The following is a 14,466-nucleotide window of genomic DNA, read 5'->3' as shown; positions in this document are numbered from 1 at the left end:
CCAGCAGCATCTCTTACCTGGGTTACTACAACAACCCTTTTGAATTCTAACTTCTGGCTTTCTAATCTCCCCATAATCCATTCTCCATGTAGCAGCCAGAGTTATCTTTTAAACATAAACCAGATCATGTTGCTGCCTGTTTAAAACCCATTGCTCTTAGAATAAGATCGAAATCCAGCTCCGTGGCTCAGGACATGTTACTTGAGCTCCACCTACCATACCAGCCTCATCTCCCACATGCTCCTTGGCTTTAGCTTTGTTAGCTCCCTTTAGTCATTTCCTCAGTTTGTTCTATACTGGTTCCTGCCTCAGGACCTTTGCACCTGCTCCTCTTATTTTCCTCTGACACACACACTCATATGTCCACCTCCTTCTCATTTTTTAATCTCAGATCAAATTCAGCCCCTAAAAAAGGCCTTCCCTGACTACTTAATCTGAAGGGATCCTGCAAGGAAAATCTCTCTCAAACCCATCACCTGGTGTATCTGAAGCTATCTTGTCCCCTTGTTTCTGTCTTTATTGTATGTCTCCCTCCTCAACCACCCCCTACCCTGAGAATGTAAGTTCCAGGAGAAAAGGGCGCCCGTCTTTTCCAATCTCTCTTGGGTCACTGGTGTCTCGCATTGCCTTGAGAATTTCATTCTAAATTCTATTTCCCCTTCACCCAGGCCTTTCTTTAAAGCCTCGCTATAATGGGGTTAGTGTCTAATTCTCAGTCTCTTAGCAGCTGTTACCTATGCCAGGATTCTATAACTACACTACAGAGTTACAGTGACTCATTTTTCTTTCCCCATTTATTATAAAAGGAACAGAACAAAACAAATGCATTTGATAGATGTGCTATTAAAAACTCTGGCATTATGGACTATAAAGGTTTTTGGGTGCTAGGTTAGCCTTTCTGTGATTGCAACTCAGTCACATCTAAGGTCGTTACCACGACCGGGGTGAAAAATGTTGCCAACGACTACATTAGCAACTTTTCCAAATTTCTGTCACAGGTGTGAGATGGATGTTGACCCTTCGGAATGGGTTCAGCAAAAACAGAAACGAGCTGCTTGGAACAGCCCACTAAGCACAGATGCTGGGCTCAAAGGGATTTGTAAAATGAGCAGAGCGACACTTGCTGTACCTCTGGGAGAAGATTCTAACGCTTCCAGTCCTGGCACGCAACGTCTATGCCTCGGACCGAGAGGCGCATTCCCAATGCTGGGAGTGCGACTCCAAGCCAGCATTCCCTGAAAGTGAGCTTTTGAGCACTAAATACTTAATTCTTGATTTTCCACCTAAATAGAAATTCTTGGGGAGTGGGCAAGATTTAAAAAGACATTTACTTGCCGACATTTTTGAGCTATTCACATACCCCAAAAGAGCTAGTGCTGTGTTTCTGAGGAAGTTGCAGGGCGCTCCTGGGGTGGCCAGTGGGCATTTGCACACGTTAGGTGTGAGCAGTTGTCTGTGATACCGTATAGGATCGCTTTATGATGCCCATTGGGACGCTCAGTTGAAAGCCACAGGTACATAGGGCCTCTGTGCCCATATTTCTGCTTGTGGTTCAGCCGGGACAATTTTCCCTCTGAGCCTGGGGAAGCTGGAGGAACAGTCCTCAAAAGCACCCCAGGCTTCTCCTTGACAGTGTATCACAGTGTCTGTGTTGCCTCTGTTCCTGGCAGAGGCTGCAACGCTGGAGTTTTGCCCAGAGCATGGCTTTGCCCGCTGAGGAACTCAGCTGTGATCCTGACTGGCCACAAGGGCGGCTGGTTTTCTGTCCCTGGAGCTTGGGCTGGGGTCCATTTCAAGAGTGCCTGGTCTTGGAAATGGAAGGCCATGGGGAAACATTGACTATGCTAGGATTAGGAAAAAGAATTAAAGGACTTAAAAAGGATCGTAGGAATTTAGGCCAGTCGGTTTCTACCACCTCCAGGGGGCAGAGCGTCTCCTTGAGAATGACCTTGTCTGATACCATCTGATACACTCCTGCCTCCCCTGACTGAGTCTGGAGACCAGAGCACAGGAGTTAAGAATATGAGCTTTGGGGTTAGACCTACACACCTGGGTTCCGTCTCTGCCATATAAGCAGGGAACTAATCCCCCTTAAGCCTTGGATAACACCAGTCCCTGCTTTTTAGAGTTGCTGCGTGTCTTAAGATTGAGTTCATGTATGTTGAGCGATCGGCACAAAGTGCATGCTCATTTAAAACCTGGCTCGGCAGAGGTGTGCTGGGGGTACTGGGGACAGCTTGCACCAGCTGACTGTTCCTCTCTCTCCTCAACTCGTATGTTTGCTGGCCTCATGTTTGGTAGCTTGAACATGGTAGGTGTATTTATACCAAAGAAATCTGCAAACTCTTTAAATTTGCCCCCTCCCATCCCGCCCAGAGGGTACATTTCCTAGCATCTCCCTGGTATCTGATGTTCAAATTATTATTTATCAGCATTTGTTGGCTGGCTGATTCAACTAAACAGCACTTCACTAGTGTCCACTGTATTCTTAAAAATCCCTCCAGCATTTCTACTTGCATGAGGACAAGACGTGATGTGGGGCAGAGGGCAGGCTGGCAGTGAATGGTCTTAGGAGGCTGAATCAGACTCTCAGGGACAAGCACACTGGAGTGAGGGACTCTGTGGAAGGCAGCCGGCTCACCAATACTCGGCAAGACCAGCTGGCCCTCCACGGACCCGTCGGGCACAAAACCCACGGTGATTTCAGCACTGAGCTCTCAGGGGATGGAGGGCAGCTGTCCTGCTTGAGGGGCTCAGCGCCTCTGGGCCCCTGAGGGTGATGTGACTCAGCGCCTTTGGGCCCCTGAGGGTCATGTGAGCAGCGGCAGCCGCCTGCTGGAGACAAACCTCCAGGATGCTTGGCGGGACTGAAATCAGAAATGATGATCAAATTAAGGCCCCCAAAGCTCAAATGCCAACTCCAACCTTGTGGGTTCTGCATTGGCATTAATAACGATTTCCCGGAAATCCCTCAGTGGTTCGGGGAGCTAGCTGCATCTCATTAAGAAGTCAACTCCCTTTGCCTAGAAATGTGTACTTATGTCACTTTAGGCAAACGATCCTTAGCAAGATAGGTGCCTGGAACTCTCTGGCTGAAAGGGCACTCCTCCCCGTGGCTGAAGGACACGCCAAGGATACTCATGTGAGCAGGATGCATGCAAAGTGCAAGCATTAATATTAAATTCCTGGAATTTTATCCAAGACAGGGTGACCACTTCAAGTCTTTTTTCAACATCTAGTTCTTTCAAATAATAAGATACCCTATGCGTGAGTTTAGCAATTTATATTTTAATTGAAATTTTGCCCTGGGCTTTATGTTTTATAAGAAGGAAGCAGAGTCCTTGTCTCCTGCTGAATTTTCTCAAAAAAAGACACTGAGACAAAGGTTTGAGTGCAAGTACTTAATTTGACAGATAATCCCGGGAAGCACCAAGGGGGAGCAGGGAAGTGAGACAGGAAAAGGGAGGGCAAGCACCACTTAGTGTGTTAATGAGAAAGTTCTGCCGCGGACAATCAGGGCTCAGCCCTACTGGGGGCCTCCGGGTGAGGGCACAAAATCCTGCAATCCCGCGCCACACAAATGCCAGGGAGCACCTGAAATCTGAGTGTGAAATACACACAAATTTTAAACACTCAGTGTGGAAAAAAGAAGAGGGTAAAGTATCTAATATAATTTTTATATTGATTATATGTTGAAATGCTGATATTTTTGAGATATTATGTTACATAAAATATGAAGTTATTTTCACTTGTTTCTTTTTACCTTTTTCAGTGTGACGACTCAAAAATCTGAAATTACACGTGAAGCTCACGTTTGAGGCTCACGTTTTATTTCCACTGGGCGTCACTGGACTAGAACATGCCTGAGATGTGCCCTGAATGCGTGTTGATCAATAAACCCTTGGCCCGCCTCGGCAGAGGGCTGCTCCGGAGAAATTAACTTCCCTGGTATTTTGAGTTTCTTTTCATCAACAGAGAAAAGCACTCAGCTGAGAGTCACCAGAACTTTCCTTAGACAGCTGTTGGTATTGTGAAACAGCAGTGAGGCCAGGGGGACGAGGCAGGGAACCAACAGCTGTGGCATCGTGCCCCCTCCACCTCCTGCACCCCTGCCCCTGACTTTCAGACCCTCCCTCTGCTTGTCATGGCCTCTGAATCCATGGCCCTGGGGAGACCACAGGAACAAAATCAGACAAGCTCAGACCAGACAAGAGTGGGAAGAAGCTACGATCATTGTTCCAGTGAACTGCAATGAAGGAAAGGAGTGTGCATTACTCCTCCATCAAGAGAGTGGGAGGTCAGGCGAGGGAGAGAGATTTGACTTTACAAGGAGAAGGATGCTCTTAACTAACCCTTGCCCGAGGAGATTGTTTGCCTCATAATTGAAAGAGCTCCCTGTTCAGGGAGCTGCTCAGACCCCGGTTGGTAGTGATTCGTAGGGAGTTTTGGCGGCAAACGGGTGACACAAAATTAGCGCCTCCCTCTAAGATACCTAGTCCAATTTTGAAAACGGGCTCCATTTCATTCCTAGGACAGGAAGGCTGCTGAAAAGAGGAACATGGAGCTCTCATCCCATAGAATTAAGTCCTAAACCTTCTAGTATCTGTTACATATGTTGAGTGAAAAAGGCAATCATCGATCGAGTGTTTACTATGTCAGATGTGGTGTCTCATTTCATCCCCCCAGTAAGACTGTATGTAAGTGTTGTTGCCCCCAGAGGTGTGAGCTGAGGCTTATAGAGAAAACTGTCACCCAAGGTCGTTAAATGGAGGAGCCAGGATTGAATCCAGGCCTGCTGATCCATCGTTCATTATCAAGCTCATATTGGGCGGCGACCTCAGGCCAGAGCCGACGCTTTTAACCACCAGAGTCCCCTTGTCAGACACTGGTCTTTCTTGAGGACTAAGCATGCATCTTCCTTTCTGATAATGAGAGCAATATATCATTATCTACAAAATGCATTTTCCAAAGGCCATCTCAGCAGTTTTTCAGGCCCTACGCGCTGCGCAGAACCTCAGTGTTCCCCATCGGGAAACAGTCTACTCGCTCTTCCTCTGAGCCTGGCTAGGCGTGTGAATGACTGCTCCAGAGAAAAGAGCTCGGTGGAAGGAATCCCATGGGATTCCTGAAGACAGGTCTTAAAACGGGTGTCAGATTAGTTCACTCACGTCATCTAGGGAAACCACTTTGGAACCTGGCCGCTGGGAGGAAGCCCAGGTCACACAAGGAGGCCGTGCAAAGGTGTTTCAGAAAACCGCCCCAGCTCAGGTCTCAGCCCGACATGTGAGTGAACAAGTCCCCGGTGCTGAGTCTTTCCGGGGAGGCTCCAGATTTTGTGGAGCAGTGTTATCAAATCAGCCCTGCTGTGTTCCGTCCTGACCCACAGAACAGATCAACATAATAAATAGATGTTTTAGCCACTCAGTCCTGGGGGTGATTTGCTACACACCTCTGTTAATTACAACATCATGTTCCACTTTCACCTTAGCTGTCAGGAAGCTCAAAGTCAAATTTAATGTTTAAATATAGTGACTGTGTTAGCTGTGGGAAAGCACAGCACAACCACTTCCTTATTCTATGAACGTGAGTGTACATTTCTATTTTACTAGCCTTATTTTGTCTTTTTAAAAAATGTGACATGTACACAAACAGCACAATGATCCTTGCCTATCCTCTAAGAATAAAATCACAAATTTAATACCTGAATCTTCCTTCATGTCCACGTCTTCTTCTTCATTATCATCTATTGAAAAATTGAAAAGACAAAGAAAAACTCGTATAAAAGCTAGAAACACCAGAATTCTCCTGTTTGACTAATAAAAAAAAAAAAAGAAAAGAAAAAAAACTCAGTAGAAAAGGGAGTGTTAAATCACGTGTTTCTAAGTCTTATATTATCGTGCTAAATTAGGAAGAAAGTGAATACATTAGAGCACAATGTAACATCTGGGGTTTACATTTCCCTTAAGAAATATTACATATTTATAACAAACTTTATATGCAATAATTTGTTTTACTTATGAAAGTTACATGTGGTCACTTTGGTTATTTCAATTCCTAAAAAAAATTAGAAGCACAGATTTTACATGCCACATTTCCTGCATTCATTAAAGGTGTCTACGCTCACGTCAGGCATCTGAGAAATGCGAGCATCCCCGTTTGGTGAGAGGCTGACACAATGTCTGGTCCCTGCCCTGCACCAGGAAAGCGCTTGTCTGCTACACTTTCAACCATGTACTTTCCAGTTCCCCCACCAGGTGCCCTGTCCCATTAAGCCCCCTCATCTCACCTCCCAGTGTAAACCCCTTCAACTGGACACGGACGTGTGCTCCCTCTGCTCTCTGAATGGTGTATCTGCTTCCTTGAACTCTTACGTGTTATCACCTCTTCTCGTTAAATGTGCCGCACATCCAGGCAGTGCCAATTCCTGTCCGATTTCCGTGTTTCCTCCTCTAGTGACATGATCACAACCCAAATTCCAGCTCTCAGGGCCACCTGTCTTCCGGTTTCTTGCTTCCTGACTGCTCTCCTCTTCTTCCCACTCCTGACTCCAAGTCCTTTTCCATGTAGCTGCCAAAGCAATCTGAAAACACAGCCCTGATGTGGTTCCCAACCACTCAGTGGCTCTTCTCTGCCTAATGAGGAAAGTCTAGACTCTGCGGTGACACTCAAGGCCAATGACGTCTGGTTCCAGCCACTCTTCTCCGTTTCAGCACTCTTGTTCCACTCCTGCTACCGCCTACCTGCATGACAACACTTGACGCTTCCCTGTCTTCTAAGGTTTCCTTTAGGTTCCTCCACCTGCCTCAGTCCTGGAAGCAGCGCTTTTCCCCATCTCGATCCACATCCTTCCAGGCCAAGCTGAGGCACCTGCTCCACCCGAGCATGAATGAATAGTGTTCTCTTTGGTACCTTATGTTTACTGCTTTGTGAGTATCGACCTTAAGGACCTCTGGGCTGAGATCTGCACTATGGTCCTCCATCTGCCCGTTTTCTAGGTGTGTGATCTTGGAGACTTACCTAATATTCCTGAGTTTCAGGTTTATCAGCTGCAAAGTGGGATAATAATAGCGCCTCCTACATAGAATTGTTATGAGGATTAAATGAGATAATACCACCTAAAGCACTAGGACAGCTAAATATTCACTATTATTACCATCAAACCCCACAGCCTCGTCACTTGTTAACCTATCTGTCACCATGGGCCCATCTCCAGATCGTAAATTCTTCAAAGATAAAGACCATGTCTTGTGTTCCTCTATATCCCCTAGCATCTAATGCAATTGAGTGTACACTAGAATCAATAAAAAAATTTCTCCTAAATTCAGTTTTTGATTTTTTAAATTTTTTACTTTTCTCTGATTTTTTATTAGCCAAATTGGAAAATTTTGTTACTTTCTGAGTATCTGCTACATATTAGGAAGCATGTTTCTAGAAGATAGTTTGTAAACAGTGAGGACTCAGTAAAGATTTGCAACTTCCTGGCCAAATTTATTCAATATGGCACTAAGTGTTAATTATTAATGAAGATTAGCAATATACTAGTAGAAATAGAAAATGCATTTAATTTGAGGTGTTAGAAAGGTTTTTTTTTCTATTGAAGTTTAGTCAGTTTATAATGTTGTGTTAATTTCTGATGTACAGCAGCAATTCAGTTATATATATATATATATATATATATAACTGAATATTTATATATTTATATATATATATATAAATACACATTCCTTTTCATATTCTTTTCTATCATAGGCTATTAAAAGGTATTGAATATAGTTCCCTGTGCTATACAGTAGGACCTTGTTGTTTATAGATAGGTAATTCTTGATGAGTACAGTTAAGTTTTAAAGAAGTAAATTTTCTTCCATTCAGATTGTTAGAAACATTAGTGATTTTCTACATAATTTCTTTCTTTCCTCCTCCTTTCTATCAACACAATTCTAGGAGGAAGAATACCTATTTCTTAGAAATATGAATTTCTAACCAATTGATTTTCAAAATGCTTCACAGTAAATTTGTAACAGACTCTGTTGGAACTTAATATGTTTAAACAGAATTTTATTTTCCAGAACTCTCTAAAATATCTAGAACCATCTCTATGACAAAAGACTCTTTGGAATCTCAGAGCACGATGAAAAGAATCTCTACATCTTCTAGGGGAAAATAAAAGAAGTCAAAGATCTCTATGATTGTTCCCCATGTAGCCAGTTGTCCTTCTAACAAACGTGCATTGGTAGCCCACGGCATACAAGGCTTAGGGGAGATAAAAACCTTACCAATAGTAAGAAAACGAAGATACGCAGATGCAGTCAAGCATACATCAGAGATTAGGCAGTGCTGCTATGAAAGGTTCAGAGGAAGCACAGATGCTCCCAGTCAGGGCTACTGGGGAAATGTGACATGAGAGCTGACGTTTGAACTTCATGGACTGCACTGATGGCAGCAGCCCCAGAATGTTCCCAAGGTGTTGGAAGGTCAGACTTGAGGTGTTATTCATTCACTCATTCACTCATTTGTTCAAATAGAAGTTCAGAGTATATCCAGGATCTATATTCTGACTGCTTGGGTTCACTGTCAGGCCAGACTATTCACAGCTGTGCAAATTTGGGCAAATTATGTAAACCTACACTGCAGCCTCCTCACCCGGAAAATGGGGATGATTAAAGTACCATTCTTCTAGAGCTGGTAATACACACAAGGTGCTACACAGAGGGAACGCTCAGCCAGTGCTGGCTATTACTGTTATCATGTCATTATCATCACTGCTTTTACTCCTTAACCATCTATTGACCGACACCAAGTGCCAGAACGATGCAAGGCCCTGGAGACACAAGGTGACACTCCTTTCCCTCAAAGAGCTCCCGAACAAGTGCGTAGTGTGGGAAAGTAAAACAACCATGAGAGGAGGAAGTAACAGGTGTTCTGATGCAAGTGAGCAGAGGTTCCACTGGGAAATAGGCAAGAGGCAGCTAAGTCAGAGAAAAGAACTATGGATGGTTTCCAGAAGAGGTGAGGCTTAAGCGAAGTCCCAAAGGGTGAGTTGGAGTTAGCTATGGGGAAGTAAAAGCTGCAGTACATTTCCAGACGATGTGGGTGCCCTGCCTACACTTGTTGTTCCTTGACACTTGAGTGGTTTGCCAGCCTGACTTCCAGGTACCAGGCTCTCTGTACCTTTGCCTGGAGCCCATTAGAAATGTCACAGAATTAACTCCCCTCCTCCCCCACAGAAGACAGCCTTTCAGAAATGACAGGATTTGCATGTAAGCTCCCTTGCTTCTCAGGTGCGTAACCCAGAAGTATGCTCTACGCTGTCTCCCGGAATCTCCCCAATCCCAGCCACGGGACAGCGCCCCAGTACTTTAGTGATGATGGACGTGAATCTTAACTTAACCATTACAGCCTCCTTTCCTTCTTGGTCTTGCTCCTGCACTCCCCTGCTGGGGTGTCCCAGTATCATCTCCCAAATAAACAACTTCCACTTGAATTTTTGTTTCAAGTGTGCTTCTGGGAGGACTCAAACTAAGACAAGGGTAATCACCCTCCCATGGAGGGAAAAGCAACTAAAAATGCCTGGATAGCAATAGTCAAGATGCTTTTAAGGCAATAAGCTAGCTCTGAATGGCTGAAGGGAGGAGGTACAGGAGGAACTATGGGTAAGGTGATCTGTTCTGGCTTGTTACTGAAGGATCTTCTGTGCTTCCTGCTGACTAGGATGGTTACTTTTATGTATCAGCGCCACGGAAACATGGAGTGCCCAGACATTTGCCAAATGTTATTCTGGGTGTGTCTGTGAGGATGTTTCTGGATGAAATTAACATGTGAATCTGTAGATGGGGTAAAGCAGATTGCTGTCTCTAATGGGGCAGACCTCATCCAATCTGTTTAAGGCTGACCCTCCCACGAGTAAGATGGAGCTCTTTCTGAGGGACAACCTTTGTGCTGGGACATTGAATCTTTTGTCCTTTTGAACTCAGACTGAAACATTGGCTCTTCCTGGGTCTCAAGACTGAAACTACACCATCAGCTCTCCCAGTTCTCAGACCTTCAGACTCCTCTTGGAACTGCACCGCCAGCTCTCCTGGGTCCCCAGCTTGCCAGCTGCAGATCTTGGGACTTGTCAGCCTCCATAACTGTGGAAACTAACTCCTCATAACAAATCTCTTTCCTTATACCTACTATTGGTTCTGCTTCTCTGGAGAATCTTGGTTAACACAGCAGGTTGATGCATTTAAACTTTATCCCCCAAATTAAACAATTTAAGCAGAGGAAGAGTACAACATCTTTTGAGTGATAATATTTTTTTATGAGATAAATTTACTAAAAAGAAAAAAACACCAAAAAATACATGCCTTAATATTTTGATATTTGTATTAAAATCATGCAGAGTATTTGGTCTGCAAAGCATCTAATGTGCTGTTACTTATTAATGAAATCCACTTTAGTTCAACATTATTTTATGTAATGTGTTCACTTGAATCATATTTATACAACAAATTTCTAGCAAAAATTTTTTTCTAACAAAGCAGCGACTAGAAACAATATATAAGAAAAGATGAAAGTCTATGGAGAAAAGGAGTCATGCCACTCAAAATCTGGAAGCAGTTAGGAGACTAAGGGAGCATGGGCAGAGAGCTGCCCTTCTTAACAGTTCTTCGAGCATCATGCAGCTTTGTTAGAGGGCAAAAATAAACTAAATGGTTCTTAGCCAAAGTGATAACCATTTCACAATAGAGAGCAATCCAACAGCTGGTATTGTTCTGTGTGTTCAGAAATGCCAACTCCAGAAACCCCCTTCCCTTCCAAGGTCGGGACCACCCAGAGATTAAGGCTCCACTCCATCCTAAGGGGCCTCTCTGATGTCAGTTTCATGGTGGATACAATTTTTATTCACTACATCACTCTCTGTCAGGTTATCTAGTTGAATTCTGCACAAAAAATACAAACATGACTAAAGTTCGTATTTTGATCAAAAAACAAGGATGAAAAACAACCAGTTTCCCATGAATAAGCAGTTTTCAGTAACAGCTGGCTGTACACACTTCAGAAACCCCTTCCCAGGGAAGCATCTAAGCTACTTTAATGTCTATCACCCGCACCTTCTTTTATGGGAGGCAGAGTTAATACGAAAGATTGCTGTCTTAAAGATACCTGTCTTTGGAGAAGGAGCGATTTCTCAGTAATAAATAGTCCCACACTTTGAAAAACAAAGTACACTAGGGGTTTTGCAATGGCTTGGGATTTATCTTATTCCTTTACCTCGTGTTCCCATAATTAATGCCGTCTTTGGGGGGGAAGTAAAAAGAATGAGAACAGACTGCAAAACCCCACAGTACCTCAGTCTGAAGTCTGGTCCCCTGGCCAGCAGCATCAGCAGCATTGGGCAACTTGTTAGAAAAGCAAATTCTCAGGTCCCGTGAAAGATCTACTGAATCAGAAGCTCTGGGGAAGGGACCCAGCTCCCTGTGTTTGAATAAGCCCTCCATGTGACGCTCATGCAAGCTGATATTAAAAAGTACTATTTTGTGAGCTAGAGGGGAATCTTTCAAAACCAGGAGATGTCTTAAATCTTAGCTGTGTTCTCCTAGGGCAGTCTACCCAGGCAATAGAAATAAAAGCAAAAATAAACAAATGGGACCTAATTAAACTTACAAGCTTTTGCACAGCAAAGGAAACCATAAGTAAAACAAAATGGGAGAAAATACAGAATGGGGGAAAATATTTGTAAATGATATGACTGACAAAGGTTTAATTTCCAGAATATATAAACAACTCACACAACTTAATAACAACAACAAAAAACACATAACCTAATCCAAAAATGGGCAGAAGATCTAAACAAGCAATTCTCCAATGAAGACATACAAATGGCCAATAGGCACATAAAAAATGCTCAATATTGCTAATTATCAGAGAAATGCAAATCAAAACTACAATGAGATATCACTTCATACCAGTCAGAATGGCCATCATTCAAAAGTCCACAAACAATAAATGCTGGAGAGGGTGTGGAGAAAAGGGAACTCTCCTACACTGCTGGGGGAATTGTAGTTTGGTGCAGCCATTATGGAAAACAGTATGGAGATTCCTCAAAAAATTAAAAATACACTTACTATATGATCTGGCAATCCCACTCCTGGGCATATATCTGGGGGGAACTCTAATTCAAAAAAATACATGCACCTCAGTGTTCACAGCAGCGCTATTTACAAAAGCCAAGACATGGAAGCAACCTAAATGTCCATCAACAGAGGACTAGATAAAGAAGTTGTGGTATATTTATACAGTGGAATGCTACTCAGCCATAAAAAGGAATACAATAATGCCATTTGCAGGAACATGGATGGACCTGGAGATCATCTTTCTAAGCAAAGTAAGACAGAAAGAAAGAAAAATACCATATGATATCACTCATATGTGGAATCTGAAAAAAATAAAAGAAAAAAGAGGACACTAATGAACTCATCTACAAAACAGGAACAGACTCACAGACATAGTAAAAAATCTTATGGTTACCAAGGGGAAAGGGAGTGGGAAGGGATAAATTTGGGAGTTTGAGATTTGCAATTGTTAACCACCATATATAAAAATAGATAAAAAAACAAATTTCATTTTTTATAGCACAGGGAACTATATTTAATATCTTATAATAATCTTTAATGAAAAAGTACATGAAAACTAATACATGTATGTATATGCATGACTGGGACATTGTGCTGTATACCAGAAACTGACACAATGTAACTGACTATATTTCAATAAAAAATAAATTTAAAAAAATAGGCGATGTCTCACTCTATATCCAAGTTGGATATACCCAACTTGGATGTCTAAGCAGCACTGAGTTGCTGGGATTAAGGAAGACTTATTCTCGTTTTTAGATGTATGGTTTCTCTATGCTTAAAATCACCCAGTTATCATATGGCTGGATAGCATGGTTATCATGGTCCGTGGCCAGGACCCTTAGAGTGGCTAAGGGACGTGTTCATGTGTGCAGCCCAGCTCTAGCTTCAAAGAGGCCTCTGCGCTGCATGGAAAAAGGAGGAGTGGGTTACAAAGGAAAAAGTTACCGTTGTGGGCTATTAAGGCAGTCTCTGCACACCCAAGGGGGGGAAAAACCAAAACGACAGGCACTTGAAATAGATCATACAATATCCTTGTCAAAATTTCAGTGACTCCCACACAGACAGGCAAGTCTGTCAAGCAGAGCAATCACAGTGATCTTCTGGCTTTTATTTTGTGTGCTCCCAAGTCCTCTCTCTTTAGGCTTGATTTCATACCCCAGGCTTCTTCTGTATCCCTTATCTTTTCAATAATGCATTACCCAGGGCTTCTAGGAGCAATTTGCATTTGCAGAGAAAGGAAATATCATTAGCAAGAATAAAATGCTCTAAGCTTGTGGGGGTTTCCATGAAGTAGGGCAGATATTCGTATCCTCATGGCTTCTTGGGAAACTTGACAAATCAGAAATTCTAAGTGAAGAATGACTGATAAAGAGGAAGTCTTCACAGAGTGGGGCTCTTGCCATTAAGTTGAAAACCAGGACCCTCTGAATCTAACAAATTGCTAAGTCTATTTTCTGCAAGGTGGTTGAGAGGGCGAGGAGAAATTAAAAAAAAAAAGCCACACTTTTTTATTTTTCTTTCTTTTTTTTCCTCCCAACTGGTCCTTGGTCAAGAGGAACACTCAAGTCTCATTAATTTATAAATAAATCAGTAAAAGGCACTGCTTAGAAAACATCATGGTTCTGCTGCTTTTGGCTTGACCAACTAGGTTCATGATGGTACCTGCCAGTTATTGAGATCAGGGTTCATGGGGAGCAGATGGAATGGGGGAGATTTTGGATTTCGTTTTAGATGTGTTGAGTTGGAGACAGCTGGGGGATTCCCAGACAGAAATGGCGGTGTGCAGTGAGGGTACCAGAGTGGACTGGCAGGAAGAGAAGTGGAGAACAGAGTGGTCAACAGGATAAAGGCTGCCAGTCTGGTAAGATAAAGGCTGCCAAGGGTCACGTGAAGTCATCATCAAATGTGCACTGGTTTCAGTAACCACACTCCACCCACCAAAGAGGTTCTGATAACCTCAGCAAGGGCAGTGGTGGTAGCAGGGCAGGGGTCGTTGCATGACTGCTAGAATTACAGAGTGAACAGCAAGGGAAGGAGACAGACAGCTCTTCAAAGACATGTGGCTGAGCGTAGACTTTAGGTCCGTACATAAAGTGGAATATAGGCTGGAGGATTTTCATCTACTCTATTGTTGACTTTTATGTTTATTCTGACTTCTGTGTTCTATTAGGAATTATTTCATTCATATACTATTCCTCTAAAGTTATTATTATTTTTTTTCCTGTTTGCCTCAATGTTTTCAACTGTAGAACAGAAACCAGTCTACCCAGGATGTTCGAAGGATCTTTCAAAAGCACCTTGTAGGGATCTTTGTAAAGATGCCTCCAGCATCCTCCCTTCTCCCAGG

General features: G+C 43.1%; 1 protein-coding gene across 2 annotated transcripts in view; it reads right to left on the bottom strand.

Moving 5' to 3' along the window:
- MACROD2 (mono-ADP ribosylhydrolase 2) overlaps positions 1–14,466 on the bottom strand; it is a 1,873,695-nt gene that overhangs the window by 132,942 nt on the left and 1,726,287 nt on the right. For both annotated transcript variants that reach the window (XM_064475896.1, XM_064475895.1), the window contains exon 10: positions 5,702–5,743. In XM_064475896.1, the coding sequence (XP_064331966.1) occupies positions 5,702–5,743 (42 nt within the window). The remainder of the gene's footprint in view (positions 1–5,701; positions 5,744–14,466) is intronic.

This window comes from Camelus dromedarius, chromosome 18 (assembly GCF_036321535.1).
Source record: "Camelus dromedarius isolate mCamDro1 chromosome 18, mCamDro1.pat, whole genome shotgun sequence".
In the NCBI taxonomy this organism is placed as follows: domain Eukaryota; kingdom Metazoa; phylum Chordata; class Mammalia; order Artiodactyla; family Camelidae; genus Camelus; species Camelus dromedarius.
The sequence above is the reverse complement of the archived record's forward strand: the minus strand, read 5'-3'. Positions and strand labels throughout refer to the sequence as shown.